The following is a 22,620-nucleotide window of genomic DNA, read 5'->3' on the forward strand; positions in this document are numbered from 1 at the left end:
ACTGCATAATCTTACAGAATTTGTTTTACACATGATTTGATGTCATAATTCACAGAAAGAACTGGATGATGTCTTAAGCATACACTGTAAGGTTCATTTTCTATACATTTTCACAGTAAAAGCACAGAAGCAGCTCAGAAAACCAGCATACTGTGTATAGCAGGTCAGCACCGGTGCCAAATGTATTCATCTTTCCTGCCAGTAGCATCCTTTGGGATCAGCTTTCCCTCCCGTTTCCCCAAAAGGCAACACAGGAATCAGCCAGGCTATGTTTTTCCCTTTGCTTTACCTCCAAAGCTCTGTCTCATCTAGTACTACAGGGCGAAGGAGCCTCCAGTAAGTCAGAACACACTTTTGACTGGTAGACCAATGTGCGGAGATTATCCCTGTAAACAAGGCATGTCTCTAATTATGCTCTCTGATATTTTCCCCACTCTGCTGCATTTGTCTGTCAAGGAGAAATACTCAGGTCAGAGTGTAACATAACAAGGTGAAGTAGCTTTAATCTGAGGACTGATTCCCAGGGATGTGAGGGTGGGCATTTTTGAATCAATTACACACCCTCACTTCTAATCCCTGTCAATTTAGCCACACTCTCCATTTGCATTATCCCATTACTTTGCTACCAGCCCCTCAAGAGAAAAACATTTTTTTTCCTCCCAATTCCTCTCCTTCAATTGCAGACAAAGACAGAAGCTGAAGGAATAGAGTGAAATCTATTACGCTTCGACTTGACAGCAGCCAGAGAAACAAGACATTTCCAGAATAGAAAGGGGAAAACTGTACAGGTGTGTTAAGACGGTGGCCTGAGAACGCATTTATTCCGGCTGAACAACTGGCTCAGAAAGAAGGAGTTATTAAATATTCCGTGTTGTGATTAAAAACGGTGCAGTGAGATTTTTGTCATTGAGAGTATGTGCATAAAGCCTACTGTACAGGGAGTGTGTGTGATGTCCTTACAGGTGGGGCTGCCAGCCAGCCGTACTTGTCTTCGGTGCGGTTCATGTCCCGGTCAAAGGCGTAGAGCTGACAGTAGCGGAGGTGATCCATATCCACTAGGTTAAACTGCCGACGGGCATAGTGGTAACTCTGATTGTTGCCCTCTCTGGGGAAATCCAGCCACTCAGGATGGCCAAACTCATTTCCTGCAACACAGAGAGTGTTATTAAAGAATGTACATAATGAAGGGAAAGGCACACAGTCTGTGAATTAGCATATCATGCCAGGCTAAATTAAATTCTTTTCTTTTCAGGTTTTTGTGCAATTTTTAACAAGACCAGAAAAAGACAGAGATCAAACAGTCCAGAGTCGGCATCCGTCTGACCTTTTTATAGCCCCAGCAGAGGTTAATACTTTCCATATTAAAACAGAGCCACAGTGCTCTCGCAACATTTTCACCAACCACGCTGTGCCAACCTTCCTGTCACCCAAGAACCTGCCCTTTCATAAAGGGGGAAAAAAAAACACAAGTTGCTGTGCAAATAAATCCCACGGCTTTCATTTGAGTCTCACTTCTTCACCAAACATATGCAAAATTAAGTCACTGGAATATTTTGTAATATATATTACAATAATTTATGTATTCTTCCTCCATAACAAAGGCCAAACTTCAAATCGGTGGTAGTCATCGGGAGATCTCTCTCTAGCTCACTGTTGATTAATTCACATTTATGAAAACATTATCCAAATTTCTGAATTATTCCGCCACCGCACAACCCCCGGTTTGTTCATTTTCCTTAACATCTTTTAATTAAGCAGGAAAGCAAGCTACCATCAAGTATAAAAACTTCATGGATGAAGACTTACACGGTCTTCACAGTCCCTAAAACTGACAATGCATTCTGTTAAAAAAGAACGTCCCCGATGCTACTATCCTGTCACGCCAGGAGATGAGATAATGAATCCGTCATCAGATGTCATGACAACATCATAAAACAACAGCCGGGATAATTGAATTCCCGGCAGAGAAAGAAACACAGACAAGAGACAGAGGAAGACGGTACCAAAGCTAAATAAATAAATAAAAATAAACAAATTAAAAAAAAGAAAAAGTCTGAGTGATGGGACGGAGTGGAACGGACGGCGACTGACAGCACATTCTAATGAAATACATTATGTAGGTGTTAAAGAAGTAGCAACAATAAGACACGGACTGCCAACAGAACAAGCCCACTGCAGCACTTGCCGAGGAATTAGAGCAGTGAAGACATACAGAGAGAGATACGAAGAGAAAGAGAGAGAAAGAGCCTTTTTGTGACATCTGCATGAATAACAAGCCTCCCACACAACTGAACTTGAAATGTTAAGGAGAGAATTACACCTCAACACCGGCAGTCAAAGGCAGACTTTCTTTCCTGCACTGCACCGAGAGGAATGTCTACACTACTTTATTGTGCAACTGAAAGTTCTGTAATAACATTTCACATTTCAGCCTGAGCACAAGATCCATACTGCTATTTAGCTACAATTTGCAAAAAAAGAAGAAAAAAGCCAAACACTGGTCATTGCGTGAGTATGACAACTCAAAAGTTCAAACTGTTTGTGCCATATTCTATTTTATACTATCTATTGCTGTAGCTGAAAATTCTTAAATATCAAATTGTGAACACAGTTCTTCCTCCATCAAAATTCTGTCACTGCAAACTACTTTTACAAAGCACTGCATGTGAGCTATAATGTTTAATGTACTGAATACGGTATTTGGGCAGAGAAAAGTGAAACACGGCTTCAGTGTTCTCTTAAAACAGTGATGGGTTGAACTATTTTGGTGGAACATTTGCATGCAGGTAGGCGAGCACTGTCATTAAAATGGATAATTCACCGAAAACAAATACGGGGCTGCCTTACCACACTATCCAAATCCTCTGCAAAACCTGCAATTTTCAGTGTGGTAGGTTGCTGCCTGCAGGTTGTTGTTGCTTCCTGTAGTTATGTTGATTTTAAAAACAGTGGCAGAGAGATAGTGAAAGGAGAAAAAGTAGTGAGAAAGAAACAGCCAATGGTCGGCTAATGCTCGCATACCACATCCAATGTGTCGCTCTACCCGGTGGGCTCAAGAAATTTAGGATTCTGTGAAGGCTTTAAGACAGGTCAAGGCTACCATCCTGGACTTCATCCCGGAGTTGTTTTTTTTATACATATACGTCTTTGCAAGACAACTGAGCAGTTTCACCTCCATGTTCCAGCTCCTGTAGGCCGTGTCATGGCCTCGGCCACAGGTGGCAACGGATCTGTCTGTTAGGTATGAACTGCCCTCAAGCAAAAACACAGAGAAGTTCTCCTGAGTGTTCTGCTGCCACTGGGGAACCTGTCGAAAATGTCAATCTTCCCAATGACCCGGCGTCTTCATAGCCGCAAGGAAGAAAGAGCCGTCCTCCACTGTCCAAATCATCATTCCTCTCTGCCCAGCTGTCACACTACTGTACTATTCAATACAAACACAGGGGAACTGTTTAGCAGTGCGTACTGAATTAAAAGGCTTGTAGTGATATGATGCACGTTAGATCCCAGCTACTCCTGGACTGTCTCTTTGGAGCAACTCTGTGGTATGCAGAAATGTAGAAGCAGCACTGTGATGGACAACCTTACATAGTGGAGGAAATTGTTGCAGGCCGGTGGTGCAACAGGCCAGTCTGAGCTGTGTGTTGTATATCAGGGGGCTGGAGGCTTAATATGCGACAGTTTTACAGTACTGATAGACTGTATGTGCTGTACGACCTCTAGATTTCGGCCAGGGCAGGCGCACCCACTTCCTGACTGATTTATTATAGTCAATCAGAATTTAATGCAGACTCTGGGCTCTTCTTGAAAATACAGTACGTGTCTGGTAACAACTTAACCTCCTCTGGCATGTTTTTGATGAGGGGTTGCATCAGTGCAATCCACATAAGTGCAGACCCAAAGCGGTGAATGAGCTCATTCAAGCATTTTCAAATGTGAAAAATGCAAAGAATTGGTGGGAAACTAGTGAATAAGCCTGGACTTAGGGCTCCAATTGCATTCAGAGGAGTAGAGCATTGTTAAGAAAACTATATACTGTTTACACTGTTATTCCACTTGAAAATGTAACTATGGAGGAGAGGATTGTGATGAATGAAGGATGTCAAGGACTTGCCACATTTTGACAACTTCCCTTGAAGAAAGAAAACATGTTTTTTTATTGATCTAAGGCAGTCACAGTAATGTTAGTATTCTCGGGGTTCAGGTAGCTTTCACATAATATCAAGACATGTTAAGTAGCATAAAAGAAAACTCTCAAATGTGGTGCTAGAGGCTCCTCCCTTTAAGTAGCACCTAAAGGATAAACCCCATGATTACCTCAGGGGGGATTCAGTCTGCAGAGAAAGAAAAAACGCTGCATTCAGATAATCTTTCACTGTCAATCATCAATATGTGATGTTCAATGCATAATTTATTATTTTGGTGTATCCACCCTCAGCTGTCAACATCCACAGTACTTTTTGAGTTCCTACATTTCCCAGAATGACTTTCAATACGCCCAAGGGAAATGGGCTCTCTGAGTTGCACTATGTTGCATACGCTCCGAGTAGGTGGTGGGAGTGAGAGCAACCACAGAGGCATTGTACATCCTTCTGGTGAAGAAAAAGAGAGAAATGGATCAGTGCAGCGGCATGCAATGCTCAGTTCAGACTGCAAAGAGCCATCAAAAAGACTGTTGTACTTCACATACCACTGACAACACATCCATGAGGACGGCAGCTACAAATCCATTACACAGGTATTAAACCGTGTGCTGTGCATATGAAGGCTGAGTTTATTCGGTTGAGTCACAATTCAAACCAAGTTTTGAGTATGTAGTGCATTCAACTTGGGAAAAAAAAAGAATAAAAGAATATGCATTATCGAGGACTCTCAATAAAACATGACAGCCCTGCAGGCCAGGGTGGAGACGTTGGCGCTCCTGCACCTTTGCAGCGTACTTCTTAATGTGAGCTTTTCAGCCATGCTCGTGGCATGAGTGTAAGGATGCCAATGCTGTTTGGTCAGTCAGTTTACTATGTTGAAATATATCAACAACTATTGCATGAATTGCTACAAAAACCCCATGAAGGCTTGTTCAAACAGTCATGGTCTCTAGAGGATAAAGCCTGCTGATATTGGTCATTCCCTTCACATTTTTCTCCTTCAGAGAAATATCTCAATAACTTCTGGACGCAATTCAATGAAATGCGGCAAATTCCTGTAAACCTCAGCTGTACTCGCAGTGACTTAACACAATCCCACAAAGCGCAAATGTACCAAAAACCCCCTGAAATTAATGTGGGTCTATGTAGCCGAAAACTAAAGAGTGTCATGAGTCATGAGTGTAAGGATGCCAATGCTGTTTGGTCAGTCCGTTTACTATGTTGAAATATATCAACAACTATTGCACAAATTGCTACAAAAACCCCATGAAGGCTTGTTCAAACAGTCATGGTCTCTAGAGGATAAAGCCTGCTGATATCGGTCATTCCCTTCACATTTTTCTCCTTCAGAGAAATAGCTCAATAACTTCTGGACGCAATTCAATGAAATGTGGCAAATTCCTGTAAACCTCAGCTGTACTCGCAGTGACTTAACACAATCCCATGAAGTGCAAATGTACCAAAACCCCCTGAAAAGGTTTAATGTGGGTCTATGTAGCCAAAAACTAAAGAAAACTATTTTACTCATGATGATCATGGTATCAATTCCCTCAAACATTTAGGAGAACAAAACCGCTCATTTTTGTCTTGATTCTGTCATTATTTAAGACAAATGAAGTCAAGCTACAGGCTGAACTTCTGCTTATGATCAGCTGCTATTCTTTGTCTAAGCTCTGAGGGGAAAACAGTAAAGATTTCAAATGCCAGAGTCACAGTGTCACTGTAAAAATTCTATTTTGATACCGAACGCCCCGCGGGCCCATGTAGAGCTCATGATGCAGAACAGGTCACTGTTGAATGAATGAGTGGCCTGTCAGTTCATGTGACTTTATGTTTACAGCTTTTGGTTTGTTTGCAATAAGTCAGTGTGAACCCTAAATGGAGTAGAACCAAAACGGAAACAATGCATCATTTTTATTTCTTTGGGTTAGACGGAAGGAACTGAACCGAAGGTGAAAACACAGTTGGCAGAATAATAATCTATGGAAGCGGTTACTTCGTCCTGCACTTGAAATATTTTAGAATGATGTGACTTCATCTCCTGGCCTACATTTGACCTGCTTGGATGCTGCAAGAACACCACACCACAACAAAAATCTCTCTAGAAATGCGGAACATTTCGCTAACATTTCCTTCACACTATGAAAATGCTCCAGTGTATGCTTTTCCATTAATGAGCGAGCTGCATTAAATGGTTTCTTATCCATTTTCTGTCTGGCAGAGTGTGGGCCATATGGAGGCAGAGAGGGCACTTCATACACCAACACACACAAATACACAAAAACATGAAGGTTAGAGGGAAAAAAAAACATGATCTGAATGCTAATCTTTGTACAAGACAGCCAGCCGAGATACAGGCCACTGCTTTGATATAAGCTCTTAAAAGAACTACACTTCATTAACGGTATAAGAGCGCTGGCCTCTTTTGCCTATTTACTTTCAGTTTTCCAGCGTTATTATTATTTTATAAAGCCTAGCGGAGATGATTGGTTTCCTGCAGAAGCTGATTCAGTATCCCGTGGAAGCCTTTGACTCTTCTTTTGATTTCAGCTTTAAAGAAACACATTGGACACACCTCCATTAGGTAATCATTTCCCTCTCCTCTCCGATAACACGGCAACGTTCCTCCCATATGCCTGCATTAATCACCATGATAATCACCTTCCTCTGCCTCCTCGCAGCTGAAATAAACCAGATAGCATGGTCTGTTTAAGAATGAAATATGATGGATTCTCACCCTAATACACACATGAATAAAAATCATCATAATACATCAGAGGTGCTGCTATCTGACAAAATACTGTGCTGAGTTTTGTTTACAATCATTAATGGATAATTTCCAGCTTTTCACAACTTCTGACATCAATTAAGTCAGACAGGGGCACCAAACACATGTAAAAACACGAGCCAGCTGTTCAGCCAGATTATCACAAGTGCTTTTTTGGATGTGAGTCACACAGAAAACTATGCATACACAAGTGCAGCTAGTATAACACTGCAAGTTGAAGTTTACATAGAAGTGTTGTCTGCTGTGTGTTTTCTCCTCCAAACAAGTTTGGCTTACCTGGGGGTTTGTTTAGGACCTGTATGATTGGACCGCTCGTGTTTTTTGAGGTTTTTTTAAGCGATGTTGTTGCCGTGATCTCAAAAATAAACCTTCTGCTGATAAGACAGATGACCAAAACCCCAGATTGTTGATCCTTTAAGGGGAAAAACATTTTTTTTAGCCATGCTCGACTCACTCCAATACTAGAGTGGAGACAGAAATATAATATGGAAGGGAGAGTAAATACTATGCTAGCATGCTTAAGTTGGCATTTAGTTCAAATCACCACTGTGTCTGCAAGTGCAGCCTCCAAGATCCAGTAGGATGGTGGCAAAGCAGTATGCAAATGATAAAGAAAAACAACCTGACAGTAAAACATAGTCATAAAATAAGAAAAAAATAGGTTCTTTCCAGCAACTCCACTAAGATTTTGTACCAATACCAAAGGACGTGGAAAAATCCCAAAAAGCTTGTTGGATAACGTTGATGATTAAATTCATGGTAGATCCAATAATGATATGATTAATGGGGGGCAACTATGTTTACAAAAGGTTATGTCAGACAGCTTTTCAGATGGCACGTCCCATTACTCCTCTACACAGCCCTGCATCAGATAAGGGCCTGACTGTGACACAGTCCCCTCAGTAATTAGCAGCACAAGAAGGAGCCAAGGATCAATGTGTTTTCCATTGGAGGGATTCTGGCAAAGGAAGATCAATGAGGGAATCAGAAGGGATCGGAAGGCGAGAGTCACAGAAGGTTTTCAATGCAGTGTAAATAAAAAAAAAAAACAAAAGAAAAAAAGCTGTAGACATGATGCAATGATTATTTGCACTTACTGGATTGATTTCTTGTTACTGTGTTAATGTACATTCCCACTCCCAGTTTGCACATTAATAAACATTAGTGGTCCAACATCAGAGGTGGGATTGGCACATTCGTCCAAAACCACAGGCCTGAAAGCACAGCAAGCTCTCAGTGGGATTATGTATTTGAAATGTATGAGGAGGAAGCACCGGTTTTCAATTCATTGTCCAAGGCTGCAGTATAATAGTTGCCTGTTGCACCGTAGCTCTCCATGAATGCAAAGTGCTGGGAGAAGTTTTTAGCTCAATAATTTAGACTGTAAATCTGCAAGGTTATCTTAAGTCTCTGTGAGCCCCTGAAAGTCAGGAAGTGCGAGCACTTCCATTTTGTCCCTGCTGATATAATGATAAAACCACTGAGGCGTTTCATTACTGCCACGCCACTTGGAGCTTTAATGTCATTGACGCTCCAACATCCTTTACAGTATCCGTCTCTCAGCACCTCAAATGCGGATGCTCCCTTTGTCCTCTTGCTGTGTGGTGTTTGCTATTGGTCATGAGTAAATAAATGGGTTTTTCTAGGCTAGGCACTTCAAATTGATTTGCTTGCTCAAACAATTTGCTCTCGCTCAGTACTGGCTAAATGACTCTGCCATCATTGATCCATTGACACGGCATGTCATCTCAGATTTACTTGATTTTCTTTTCTTGAGCATTTCCCTAATGCTCATCTAATGGCCTGAACTTTGGAAAGTTCTGTGTGCGAACTTCAGCGTTGTGTGTCTTTGCAGATTTTCTGAAACTTTTTTTTTCCCCCTTCAGTTCTCGGATTTCGTGTTCTTCCCAAAAACTTTCATCCATTATTTCTGTTATCACGACATGATAGCTTCATTATTTTAGTCAGTCAGACAGCAGTTCTCAGAAGAGAACAGTATTCGTCTCTCCGTTTCCTTGATACTGGTCTTCTTTTCATATCTCTTCAAACCACTGAGCATTAGTTGACAGAATGGAGTGCATTAAAGTTTGAATTGTGCTTATTTATCTCCGTAATTCTACAAACTCTGAATTAAGAAATGGAATACAATTAGCTAAAATATTTTTGAAGAGGTACATTTTATTTTACTTTTATTGTTTCCTTTTTCTTGTGTTTTCTCCAAATCTAGGAGATAAAATGTATACAGAAGTAAAAATAGGTAAAAGGATTATAATTAAATCACATTTAATCAACAACAACAGGCTTTCTAGATCCTCGTGACCACTTTGAAGATAATAGAAATTAGAGGAAGTGGGGGACTTTGACATATGATGCATCCCGACGTTCAGACAGGAAAATTGCTATTAAAAACGTTTCCTGTCTGGACTGTGACAAAGTGCAGCAGCAAGAAGAATTGATCCGAAGATTTAAAACTAACTGACAGCAACCCTGACTTTATCCAGTACGATACCTTAAACTTTTCATCCTTTATGGTGAGAAGCTCCACGTATTTACATTGAAACAGTGCTTTTGCTGCCCCAGACCCGAGTTAAGATGCAAACTCTTGTTTCTGATGTGACTGCTGCATGCCTGCCTTCCACCCTAAACTCCACGTCGGCTGTGATGCAGTTGATAAATGTAGCATATCATTCATTCAAAAATAACTCATTGCCTCCGAACAAAATTTAGCCACAGATTACTTGGCACTTGGGGAAACAACTGAGCTGTACTGAAGTGTAATTTCTAGACAGCGACAGGAGACAAGGATGGTATGGCGCATTTGTGAACACAGATGTTATCCAGGTTCAGGGTTTCTTCTAAGCCTTTAGTTGGTACTCTAAGATCTTTCTGTGTTGTGCTTTTAGAATCATCTTAGCTGGATGTAGAGCAGACACAACTCAATTTGCTAGCTTTTTTGGCTAAATATCCAAACTGTATGAGACTACTTTCTTCTGAGATTTGTTTATTTTTCAAGCCGTAGTTCATACAAGTAGCTGCTTCATATAAATAGCAAACTACACTGTGTTTGTTTATTATGTAAAGACGCCTAAAAGCAGTTTTTAACCCACAATAACTTTGCTAACAAGGTTTTGGTGATTTTCTTAGTCTATGGGTTTGTATGCTTTTTCTGACCTACAATACTGATATCAATATAGAGAAGAACAATAAAATGATTTGTGTGTTATTAGTGGAAGCACAATGTACTTTATTTAAAAATAAATGCAGATTCATCCCAAATGTTCCACTTAGGCTTTCCTTCCACTGTAAATACAATAAAATACTATTATGCCATTTCATTATTTCCTTATTTAGTGAAACAGACACACTTTGATCTGCAAAAACATACAGCAGTGACTATTTCAGGACTCTTGTTAATGAAGTGGTGCCTAAATCAGCCATCAACTGAGAACATAAATCCATAAAAGATGTCCTTTATCTGCTGTGTGCCTTTATTAATATCAGATGAAATTATGCAATGCTGGGTAAAAAGGATGGTGAGAGAGCAAATTTGTAATGTTTTTTAACCCAACGCTGAGCGACACAATACAATCAGCGTCAAAACCGGTTTTAAAGTATTGCTTTCCACTCATCGGCTCCTTATGATTCGAAAACTCCACTGATTGGTTGAAAGTAAACGTGGCACCAAAAATCTATGAGACACACAGCAGCGAGAGCGCATCAGAGAGTGGCTTTGAGCTACACTTTAGACAGAGAATGAGATATAATTACTATCAACTGTCCTTCAGCTGCCCACATGGGGTCAATTCTCTGACATTCTAATCATTATAAGCTGCCCTGTTATGATTGTCCACGGAGAACAGCTGTGTTGATTGTGCTTCTTTCCTCCCTACACATCAATCCACTTAGCAGAACTTCACAGGATATTTCTTTCTTTTTCGTTTTTTACTTTAAGTAATACCAAACATTGAGGCGAATGCCGACTGAGAATGAATCCAAAAGTGGAAACACAGGTAGTATAGAAATTGTATGACCGGAGCACCTGGTCAGCAGGTGGAGCTAAAATGCTTTGGATCCCAGGTAGGAATATAGGCTACATTTACATTAAACCAGTGAGAAGCACATTCAAGGAATGTGGATTCCTTTCAACCAAGGTCAGCGTCCAACATCATTAATTATCACTTTATCACCTTTACCAGCAGGCCTTGCTAAAGTCATGCCCTCGCTCAAATGATGAGCTAAAAATGAGAAGCATCACACCAGTGACTGAGAACTGGATCCATTTGAGAAAAAATATAGAACCCATCTGATCTTAGACAGCTTTTGTCCTGTATTTCACCATCAGCCCTGGAAAGTGATGTCAACCCCACTTCAAAAGGTTCCTTTGATGCTTATCATCAGCCTTGACTCATTGGTAGCAAGCTACTCCAGAGATATATTCCATGAAAGAAATATAACAAATCATATAACTGAGCACTTTACCCAAATGAAAAATATGTGAACTACACCGAGTTATTTTAAGCCTTCACAAATTAGCATATGTTTATTATTGAAAAGGCTAAATCTGTTTTTCAATTTTACCCTGAAGCTAAAAAACACGCTATGACACAAGAATGTGTGCAAAAATAAATGACTATAGCTAAAAAAAAGATAACGCCTCGAACAGTAGTGCAAATGAACACAGCAGGGATAGCCTTATCAATTAAATATTTATCCTGAAGCCTGTTTCTGCTTGTTGCCTGTGTAAGACTTGGACGGACGGGAGAATAAATGCGTATTTATATCTGTTCAGTGAACACTTAGGGATTGTTGTGACTGCCTGAGGGGAGAAGTTCAAATTCAGGTAGAATACAGCACATGAGGGGGATCTGAAATGATTCACCTTGCCTGTTTTAATAAAAAAAAAAATGAACGAAACAGAGGGCTGCTGCCTCACAAATAATGACCTTGGTTGTCTCTTGACTGATCAGCATTTCAATGTCGTTGGAATCATGCAGACATGTGTTGTGATTACATAACAGCATGGACAAATCAATGGTATAATGGCATGTAATTTGATTTGTTTTGACGTATGTGGGAAAACGCATTATGCAAAAGCTAAAATGACATGTGCAAATGATGATTCGTTTAGTGCTTGCTGGACTATCTGAACCAGCAACGATTGTCATTGTAAATCAATTTTATGCTGTTGGATTACAAATAGATATTATGCTGGTATAATTCACATTCTGCAGTAGTGTCAGCTTCTCTGTGTGTTAGCACGATGACTCACCGATGAAGTTGAGGTAGCCTTCTCCACCCAGACCATGTGTGACTAGCCGGATCATCTTGTGCAGCTGAATGCCACGGTTGATGATAGGATTCATGGGAATCATAGAGCTCATGCTGGTGTACATCTCCTTGTCCATCAGCCAGAAGGCCAGAGTCTTATCACCGACCAGCGCCTGAAAACGCAAGCCATGTTTCATTATTCACACCCGAGAAAACACCCACTCTGTAAAGTAAGACGGTGCAGAAAAGCTTACCTGGTCGTGACTTTCTGCATAGGCGATGCACTTCTCTCCATATCGTCTGTTGGTCAGTGTGTGGGTGATGTTGCCTATGTTCCAGTCCTCATCCTTTAACTCCTTCAGGATCTTCACAGTGACAGAGAGGGGTTATTGAAAAAGGGTATGATAGATGTGTAGCTGAGAGATCTATTCAGGCTCTGATGGATGCCTAAAGCTCAGTATTTCAGTTCTGGCAGCCTTTCTACCTTTCTTAAGTTTTCTCTGGGTTACACTTCTTTCTCAGATCAATCTCTGTTTTGACATCTCTATATCCGCACCGTGAGTTATGTCTACCTTTGAATGGTGGTAATGGAGTTTTTAATAACTTCACTACAGCCCATGGGTAGTAAGGCATCAGCTCTCCCCACCTGAGATGGGCAAGGTCAGAGCCTCTCATCCAAACGGAGGGATTCAACAATAAATCCAACCATAGAATCAATGCCCCTCTGCTGGCCTGCCTACATGCACACTTCCTGCCAAAGGAGTCATTTCCAGAGGTCGGAAGGAAACAGGGGGTCAGTAAAGCAAGTATCCGAAGCACATCTTCCCACACAGTGCTGCTGTACAGTCACACCGACTGCTCCTAATCACTAAAAGTTACACAAAAAATAATAGCACAGGCTAGAGTAAAAATAACCATTTGTGCTGCAGTCGGGTCAGAGATGATTTAATAAACAAGAGAGACGCTAGAGAGCCACAGTATTGGTATCATTTCTAAATAGGGGAAAAAAATAAGACTTTATGCCCTCCAAGAACCCTTGGCAATAGACTTGCAGCCTGTCTGAGCAGTGGGGGGAGTTGGCAAACCCATTTCAGTGACAGGCTGAAGTCTGCTCGGTGGAATTGGCAGTGACAGCTGATTGACATGTCAGGAAACCTTTATATTACTCTACAGAGCCATAATCCTCGGAGTAAAGAGAGTAAATTGTGCAGATCAATATGTCGGAGATGAACTGGCTGGTCCACCTAAATAGAGGCTATCCCGCTCTATATATCACCATCTGTTCACACTCACTCTTTCTCACCTTAGCCTTGTGTGGCCATATTAGTCATTGCCAATGCCCCCCAAAAAACTCAGCAGGGCACTTATCATCTACATGAAGGACCTTAATGCATTTCTTCCTCAGATCCTCAAACTGAGCCTGGCTGGTAATACCTTGGCTCAAGAGGAATATCAAAGCAGATCAGGCCTCTAATGATGCACCCACCTACTGTACTTTTTGTAAATGAGAAAAAGCTATTTGATTTATTAAACATTATCATCTATTTCCTGGTGTTTTAACTGTTAATTTTTCTCTTTAGTCTTGAACATTGAGCATTACAGAGAAATGCAAAAGGTTACGGAGGGAAGGAAACTACAGGAGCTTATACAAAGTCTCCTGCTCCCACGCACATTATAGGTAGCAATTTGAAAAATGCAAAATTTTGAATACAAGGTAAAAATGAAGCATGTTATTTGACTTGATTCTTAGAAATATGGCTTTATATTTAATGATATTGTTAATAAAGAGGAAAAAAACATGAGGCAAAGAAGACAAGAGGATGAAAAACATCAGGGATTATCACAGGAACGCAATATACATAAATACAAGTGGGAAAAGCATAACAATGTCAACTTCCGAAACACATTTCTTAATAATGAAGCCAGATTGGTCATAGCCTCTTGTTCCAATTCTCAAGACAGATCTGAATGAAAAACCATCTTGTTAGAAATGATGGTTTGGTAGCACTATACACTATAATACAAAGCTTAAATATGAATTTCACCCCTACGGCTAAACCTAGCAGGCAACACCAGCTGGAAATAAATAAATCCTCCATAGACTGGTTTCTTTTTTCCAAGCAGCAGCTCCAATATAAAAACTAAACAACTGAATCTACAGGAAATACCCCAGAGATCCTTCTGGCTGCCTGCACATCCACGTACAATCAGACATTTTACACTTCCTTATGAATCATTACAATTCAATTCAACCGCAAAAGTGGTCTGGGAGCAATTAATCTGGGAGTGGGACTGTCGGAGCGGAGACAGGAGTGAATGGGTTGACGACTTCCCTACCACCAGCTCACCCACATCAGCCCCGACCAGCCGAGCTTCCTGGCACCACTGACACTCCACTTCATCAATGATAATGAGCAGTGCACAAATCTTACTTTACAAGCCTGCTGTCAGGAGCCAACCAGAGTGCCCAGATTAATTAGGCAGAGCCAGAAATAAAATTAAAAAAAAGAAAAAAAAAATCTCTCAGTGCAGGATGAGGTCATCTCGCTGCCACTGACATGCTGTGACTGATTCAAGAGCCTTTCTACCACCATCACATGGTGCTGGGAAGGACCCGGTGGCAGAGATGAGTTTAGTGCAGAGCTCTTGTTTTACATTTGGTGGCGAGCCCGAGCATCATGCCTCCCCTGTCTCTGCAAACACATCCGCCGGGAGTGAGTTTGCGTTGCTATGGGGACACGCTCTCCTCACACATCCAGCTTCGACCCTGGAGGTGAGCGACGAGCGAAGGTGCGTGGTCCTCAGTCCCACGGATCACAATATTGTCTTGCCATCCTTTTACTTTCACAGTTTGAGAAATTAACGAACTTTCAGCCCACAGAAATGACTCTGCTGTGGGCTTTCACTCAGCTGAAAGGCTCTGCTTGGCTCACCTCGCAGTTTTTCCTGCAGAGACCCCTGCAAAAGAAACCCAGCGCCGCAAGTTAACACCACACAAGGGTGGCCTGAGAGTGCAATTAGCTAATAAAATAAAGCAAACCGGGGCTGAAATTCTGCTGCTACTAAAGCACGCAAGCAGAGAGTGACACTGGCAGAGGGGGGTCAAAGAGAGTGGGCTCCCTTTAAAGGCAGGCGATGAAACTGCTGACATGTTTACATAAACAAGCCGAGGTCCGTCTTTGCTTGCCCGCGGCCTCAATTTTTTATTTTTTAATAAAAAAAGTCATGTTAATTGAAAGTGTTTCTGCTATGATGGACAGAGCAAAGGATGTGGACTAGAAATGGATTTTTTCCCCTGGAACTTAATAAGAAGAGAGCTGTGCAGACTGATATTTTCATTCAATTAAAATAAATGGAGGAAGAGAAACAAAAATTGGGACAATTGACTCAGAGGTCATTCAAGTTGAACAGCTGAGGGAAGCAGTTGGATGCCGGAGAATTCTCTGCATCACCTTCTTTTATCCAAGCTGCTACCATGGAGCCCTCTACCTCCTCCGCCTCTAATTGTTTCAATTACATCTCAATCTATTGTAGCTGGAGGGAAGTGTGCTTGTTAAATTAGAGGGCTTTTGTAACATTATCCATTAGGAGTGACAGCATTTTATGGTCATAATCAGATCGAATCATCCAAACTTGTGCTGTGCGCCTTATCTGGTCTTCTCATTAGGATATCTTAATTTTTCACAGTCTGTTGGTCCTAACAGCCTTCTGCAGCCAGTAAATGAGTCATATCAATCAGTCATGCTGAGGACGAAGCGCAGCGTGAGGGCCCAGCCGAGGAACTCAGAGAAATTCATTTGTGCACACATGTGAATCTATAAATAAGCTCACAGCTCTGTTGCTCTGCGTCTTTGTCTCTCTTTCCTTCTGTTTCTTGCTGCCCGTCTGTCTCTCTCCCTCTGTCTGTCTTCCTGAATGCCTGTCCTCCCCACTCCATATCTCCTTCTCTGCAACACACACCTCACTGGAGGCTCCACTTCAGTCCATTCAAATCCCTCCCTAATTGACACTCTGTGAGAAGAGGCAAGGCTAGCCCTGAGTGCACTTCACTGACTATACCAAGGCATGTTCATATGAATGCTTCCCTGCACAGAAATACAAGAATTTCACTGCTCACTTGCTCTCCTCTGGCTTCAAGTCTCCTCAGGGGAGGCAACAAATTTAATTGAAAAAATGTAACCAAAAGAAGCATCTAAACAAATATTGCATTGCCAGCAATATTGTTTGGAAAGTAAAAGCAGCAACAACCTCTCTGGAGGCGTCCCGAGGATAATCCTGTGAAACCTCGGCGGAGCAGCACTGCCTGCCGCACAGCTCGCGCAAGTATCACCGAGGAAGGTCAAGTCTGGGACTATCTCTCTCTCCTCTCTCTCACCCCCCCCTCCTTTCCTTCCTCTTCCCCTCCCTCCATCCTCGCCACTGAGTAAAACCCACTGCTGTGAGAGACAGACTTGATTAACGATGCATTGACTTCCCCCATCGAGAAACACAAGAAACTGTAGCGCAAGAGGATGCATGCGGTGCCGAGGTCACACACTCTGCTTTGCTTTTTCACCAAAATATGGGTAAATACAACTTTCAGTGCAGACAAGTGGATAAAAAGGAAGAAAGAAAAAAAAAGCTTTACATGAATCTTACAAGAGACGCCTGTTTGTATTCTGTAAACGGTATTTCCCTTCAAATGTAAGAAAAGGCCTCTTCTTGGTCTGAGCACACACACACACACACACACACACACACACACACACACACACACACACACACACACACACACACACACACACACACACACACACACACACACACACACACACACACACACACACACACACACACACACACACACACACACACACACACACACACACAGACAGGACAGAAAATATTCCACATCCATCCGCCAGCCAACCCAAACAGCCAGACGCTTCCCCCGAGATAACCTGCTGTCTGTCTCTGCCCCTACAAATGTACTTTCTCAAGTAATATTTGCTGATTTCATAAAAACACTGCCGCATACCGACGATAAATAGGGAGTGGTTTCATTATTACAGGAAACACCGAGGAGGCCAAGAAAATAAATTATGACTTATGTACTGATCTCGAGTACTGCAAATTTATCCAAGTTCTCCAGTGGAGCAACATGCTGCTGCTAGACAAGACTCAAAAAAAAGCTTTCTAAGAGACAGTCTGGTCGTGTGCTTTAGGTTGATGCCCTGAGAAAGAGCAGGAAAAAAAGCATTTCAGATAAACAAATGCAAAGCAACATTTATTTCTGTCTCTAGATGGACGGCTGGGCATGCATATGCTTTCTCTGTGCTACTTGGCGCTGACGTTATACAGTTATGGACTTTCATACCTGATGGCGGAACAGTTATAAACAATGTTTTCCCACTGTGGGCCATTAAGTACTTTCACAGTGGTAGTTTGGGCTGAAGTGGCGAGCTAAAGGGTGCTTCAGCAGTTGTTGTGGAAGAACTGAGAACATTTGGTGGCCGTGATTTCCCATCCAGTCTGAAGCAGCGTTGGGCGGCAACAAGTCGACGGCTTGTGTTATCATTTTTGCCAGTAATGGCTGTTAATAAAAAGCACGATTTTAGGAGTAATATTAAATATTTCCGTTGGTTTTGTGGAAAAATTCAAGTTGGTGTTTGTGTTGTTGTGGCTTTATCAGCATGTTAAAAACATACACAGCAAAAGTTGCAGCAAACAACATTTATAGATAGAAAATACAGTTCTTGTTGGATAGTAACCAGACTGGAAGCTGCTCAGTGTTGTATCCTTCAGCAGATATTTCTCTGTATGTTTCTGTGTTTGAATGTACACATTAGTTACATTTTATCTGGAGAACAGCAGAGCAAAGAGCTGCACTTTATGCTGCATAGCAAACCTGAAAGTAACCTTCAAGGAAACATGGAAAACCTGAAAACCTCTGACAGAAGGCAATAAAACCGGTTTACTCAACAGGACATTTTCCCACAGGACCTTCCACACAATTGTTTTTTTTCTTCTTCAAATTACAGTACAGTCAAAGCTAAGATAAACATGACAAACAAAAGGCAACGTGGCTGACATATGAAGTGACTTCTATTCTACTGCAAGAACCTGAATAGTAGAACGAAAATTAAAACTAGAAAAAAAGAACAGCTTGAATTGAAATGACAATATGAATATGATAACGATGCAATTTGAAAGAGAATAAAAAATTCAATCACATTCCTCATGTTTTAATTACATTTTCAGTTTCAGCTTATCTATTTCTGTCTTTCAAAGTCACATTTCACCTTTACAGTTTTTTTCAGTTGCTAACAAGCATTGGTCCAAACTGAAGTCACATGTTCAAAACTCTTAACACAGCCTGCATTTCCATCATGCATCTCAGCTAAACAATTAATCTCATCCCCAAAACTGTTTCTCACCAACAAAACACTTCATTCATGTTTCAAAATAAGCTCATTCAACCACAACACTAGCAAATAGTCTCACTTTGGAAACAGACACCGTCACTCTTAGCACGCTGAATTACAAAATACTAACAACAGAGAGCACTACATGAAATTAATTGTGATCTTTCAAGTTTGAATGATTTCTTTTTAGATAAATCAGTATTTTATTATAAAATAAGATCTTTGCACTTTGATTTTTCTAAATTATTGTAATATATTGCAACAAGAATGAATCGGGAATGCAGCAGTTTACTTCAACAACATTGACGTATTTTCTCTGTGCCTTTGCATCGCTACTTTGGGACCTTACAAAAAATAAAAAGTTTACTGTAAACAAAACTAAAATGTAGAATCTCAGAATTCAGGGGGCAGAATAGAAATCAAGAGATAAAATTCAAAAACCAACAACACATGTATACTGTAACATCCACACCCTGTCGTCTGCATTTGGCCTCATGTTTCCATCCCTTACATCTGAGGTCTTCTCTGGAGATGCATTGTGGCTAGAACCTTTTTGAGTGTCTCCTTTTTCTGGTTTCTGATGAGGCCAAACACAGATCACCTGAATCGGGTTTCAGTTGACAACTACACTCAGCTGTGTGTAATTACCTAATCTTTTCATTTATTTAAATTTTCAATATTTTGAAATGATTTTCAATAGATTTCAATGTGGCTGCAGCAGAAATTCCCCGTGTTTCCCCCCCATCTTTCTGTTTTGATTGTGGTTTTAACTGTTTTGAACACAGTGTGTTAGCATTTGAAAACTGTGCTGTAAAGGTCAAGTGTTTTGCAGGTGATGAACTAGAAACTGAGAAAAGAGTTCATGAATTTTGGTGGCTGTGGTCACTGAAGGCATTTTGTGTAAAAGCAATGGAAAGTGATTCACAGTTCGGTCCACGTGGACTTCTGTTTTGCAGACCGTGTTAAGAGTTTTGAACATGTGACTTCAGTTTCGACCAATGTGTGTTAGCAATCGAAAAAAAACTGTAAGCAGACCACAAATTTTGGAGACAAATATGCCAAAACTCATCTCAAGAGTTTCTATGATTTTGTTGACATTTTTGCAGTGAAGAAAATAAGCACGGAAGTGAACAGATTTCTGATAGAGATGCAATTTATCTCAGATGTGTTTAGATGTGATGTGAAGATGTGAAGATCATCTCTGCATGTTTGCCATATTTCAGACAAAAAAATTGATTTCGGCTTGACATCTGCTGAGGTCGTTCACAAAATACAGATCTTAGAACCGTCACGCCAGTGTGAATTTATTCATGGAAATTCCATCATATTAATTTCAAAAACAATATTTTTTGGATTTCTTTACAGCTTACTGGTTCTAATTTTAGATCACCATAATTGACTCTTTTCTTCTTTAATTCACTGTAGCTGAAATTATCTTTTTTTTCCCCCTCTGACAATGAGTAGAGGGTGATAAACCTGAAGGGGTGAGGTTTTCTTTTTTCTCGAGATAGTACTGTTTCTGATCTTTAACTATTTATGTCTGACTGGTTGTAAAAATATATATATATAAATCAACAGAACACTGGATTCAAGCTGAAAAAATAACCTTTGCTTTGACATCATATAAAGTTACCCCAAGGACAGAAATTTCAGAGTGAATAATGAATAAAGTGAAATGTAAAGGCGACTGTCAGCGTATTCAAAGCTCGACTTAAGAAAAAAAACATCACAAAAGAAATTTCCACCTGGATCAGTGACTGGATGACCTTCATGTTAACATTATTAAATCTCATCTTTTTTCCCGCTCACATAAAAATATTTTATGTGAGCATGGCGTGTTCATTATGCATGAATAAGTCAAACACTTTTATTTTCAATAACAATTATGTCACTTCCATCACTTATTCATGGCGCTGTGTTCGGATGGATAAATAATGACCTTCACACTTTCACAGCAGGTAGGATTAAGGATGGGTAAAAAAGGAAAAAATAAATTAGCACTGCTGTAGAAAAAGGAAACAGACCTTCTTCAGCATCAGAAAAAACCCGTAGTACAGACTCTCTTGTCTGAAAGAAACTTTAGACCATTTTCTACACAACAGCCATAGAAATCCTGAAAAATCCTGTAAAGTGTTTATATTTACTAGCGTGCCTCATTGCAAATGTGACATTATGATTTGAGAGAATACATTTCATCATGATTTAAATCTTTCTTAGGCCTTAAAACCAGAAACCTACATTTGGTATTTAATGTTGGTAGCCTCTTTTGAAACAGAAACTGATCACTAGAAGCTTCACAGAGATGGTCTTTATCACAGGGCTCAGCTATTGCATTGCAATAGGCTCACTGTGCAGGCATTTGTAGCATTTTTTGTCATCGGGTGTACTGCACAAGAACTGTCTTCCACTTTTAGTGGACTCCTATATTTCAGTTGAGTTGTACCAGCTCCCCTTGTGCATGCTGCATCTAGCTTGCGGATGTATCAAACCTCCTTGTCCATTCAAATTACACCAGAGCGCAACAGTGTGCAAGTTTCTTTAAAGGCTCAAAAGCTTAGCAATAAGCTCAGCTTTACCACAAGACTGTTCCTAACAAGCCCTGCCCCTCCCTTTGTCTTTCATCCCTGTTTTGAAACGCTCCCACTTTTCTGTCTATTTGTGGCAGAAGTTCCTGTGTGAGCAGAGGCCTGCAGCACCTGTAAATGTGGCTGGGGAGAAAAACAAAACCCAAAAGGCACAAAAAGAGGCAGATTTGAAAAGAAAGTAAATCGCCCTACCTGGATCCACTTGTCAGGAATAGCCATCGCCAGCCGGTAATCAAAACCAAGTCCTCCCTCCTCCACTGGTCTGCAGAGAGCAGGCATCCCTGACACATCCTGGAGAGAAGTCTCCCTGTTTAATATCACATTTTCTCTTTGTGTGCACAGGTTTCTTTCCCAGTCAGCCAAGATCACATCAATAGCTCTCCACAGCTCACATGTTAAGGCTGTGAGATCCCTATACCACAGGCTAAAAAAGAGTGGCATCCCATTTCCTTTTGCATTACTTCTTAATTACAGCAATGAATACATAAGTAAGCTGTGCCTACCTAATAAGTTCTTCTAATTAATGATAGCTGTGGGCAGTGTCACTGCAAAGAAAGTGGATGCTGTGCGGTAGAGTGTGTATTTACCTCTGCAACAGTGATACAGTCAGGATAAAGGGTATGAAGAATGTGATTGGCAAGCATCAGGTAAACCAAAGAGTCCTCATCCACCTGTAGGCCAAAGTATTCGCTGTAGTCCCCTGAGAAGCCTGTGCCTGAAGAGTAAAACACCCACACAGTGAACACTCATCATGTTTTCCGAACTTCTAAAATCCTTCAGTCCTCAGATTTTTTTTTTTTTTTAAACTGATGCTACTGTTTTATCCTTTTTACATATTTCTAAACTCTCCTCAATATTAAGTAAGAAATACAATCTGTAGGGATAATGTTCAGGCTTGTTCAAGACAGAAACTAGCACAGACACACCTGTAGCATTTCCTAAATATTTAAAAACATTTGTAATAACATAATGTAATATTTCAGACTGTGTGATATGTCACTGAAAGTCACTTTCCAGTATTTCTGTCTAAGGACTCAAACTGAAAATCACAATATTTGCTTCTTAATAAACAATGGCGACCTTGATTTTCAAATCGTATCTTTTTGTGTAACTACACTGAAAGTTGTTTTTTAAGGGGGGCGTTGGGTGTTTTGTCTGTGTGCACCCAGGAGGCCACAAATGTGCTCATTGCGTTTTCTTCCAACAAAACAATTGCAAAGCTGCATTTTTAATAATGTTTACATCAGTGTGAACATTAAATCTTTTCCAGTCTTCTTGTCTTCCAGCTTTTGCTGGCACATTGCTATGTATCCTGCAGGTTATGTCAATCAACCATTATAGTAACTGGGGATTTTTTCATCTTTATTCATGCAACACATTTTGAGTCAACTTAAAAAATACCTGGACAATGTTTTTTTAAATTTACCCTG

At 40.6% G+C, this 22,620-nt stretch overlaps 1 protein-coding gene across 1 annotated transcript in view; it reads right to left on the reverse strand.

Annotated features, from left to right (window-relative positions):
* gbe1b (glucan (1,4-alpha-), branching enzyme 1b) overlaps positions 1-22,620 on the reverse strand; it is a 79,303-nt gene that overhangs the window by 24,464 nt on the left and 32,219 nt on the right. Inside the window, exons 9-13 of the mRNA XM_022189214.2 lie at positions 21,778-21,905; positions 21,383-21,481; positions 12,456-12,566; positions 12,203-12,374; positions 961-1,145 (exon numbers count right to left, since the gene is read on the reverse strand). Coding sequence (XP_022044906.2) covers positions 961-1,145; positions 12,203-12,374; positions 12,456-12,566; positions 21,383-21,481; positions 21,778-21,905 — 695 coding nt within the window. The remainder of the gene's footprint in view (positions 1-960; positions 1,146-12,202; positions 12,375-12,455; positions 12,567-21,382; positions 21,482-21,777; positions 21,906-22,620) is intronic.

Source organism: Acanthochromis polyacanthus, chromosome 13 (assembly GCF_021347895.1).
Source record: "Acanthochromis polyacanthus isolate Apoly-LR-REF ecotype Palm Island chromosome 13, KAUST_Apoly_ChrSc, whole genome shotgun sequence".
Classification (NCBI taxonomy): domain Eukaryota; kingdom Metazoa; phylum Chordata; class Actinopteri; family Pomacentridae; genus Acanthochromis; species Acanthochromis polyacanthus.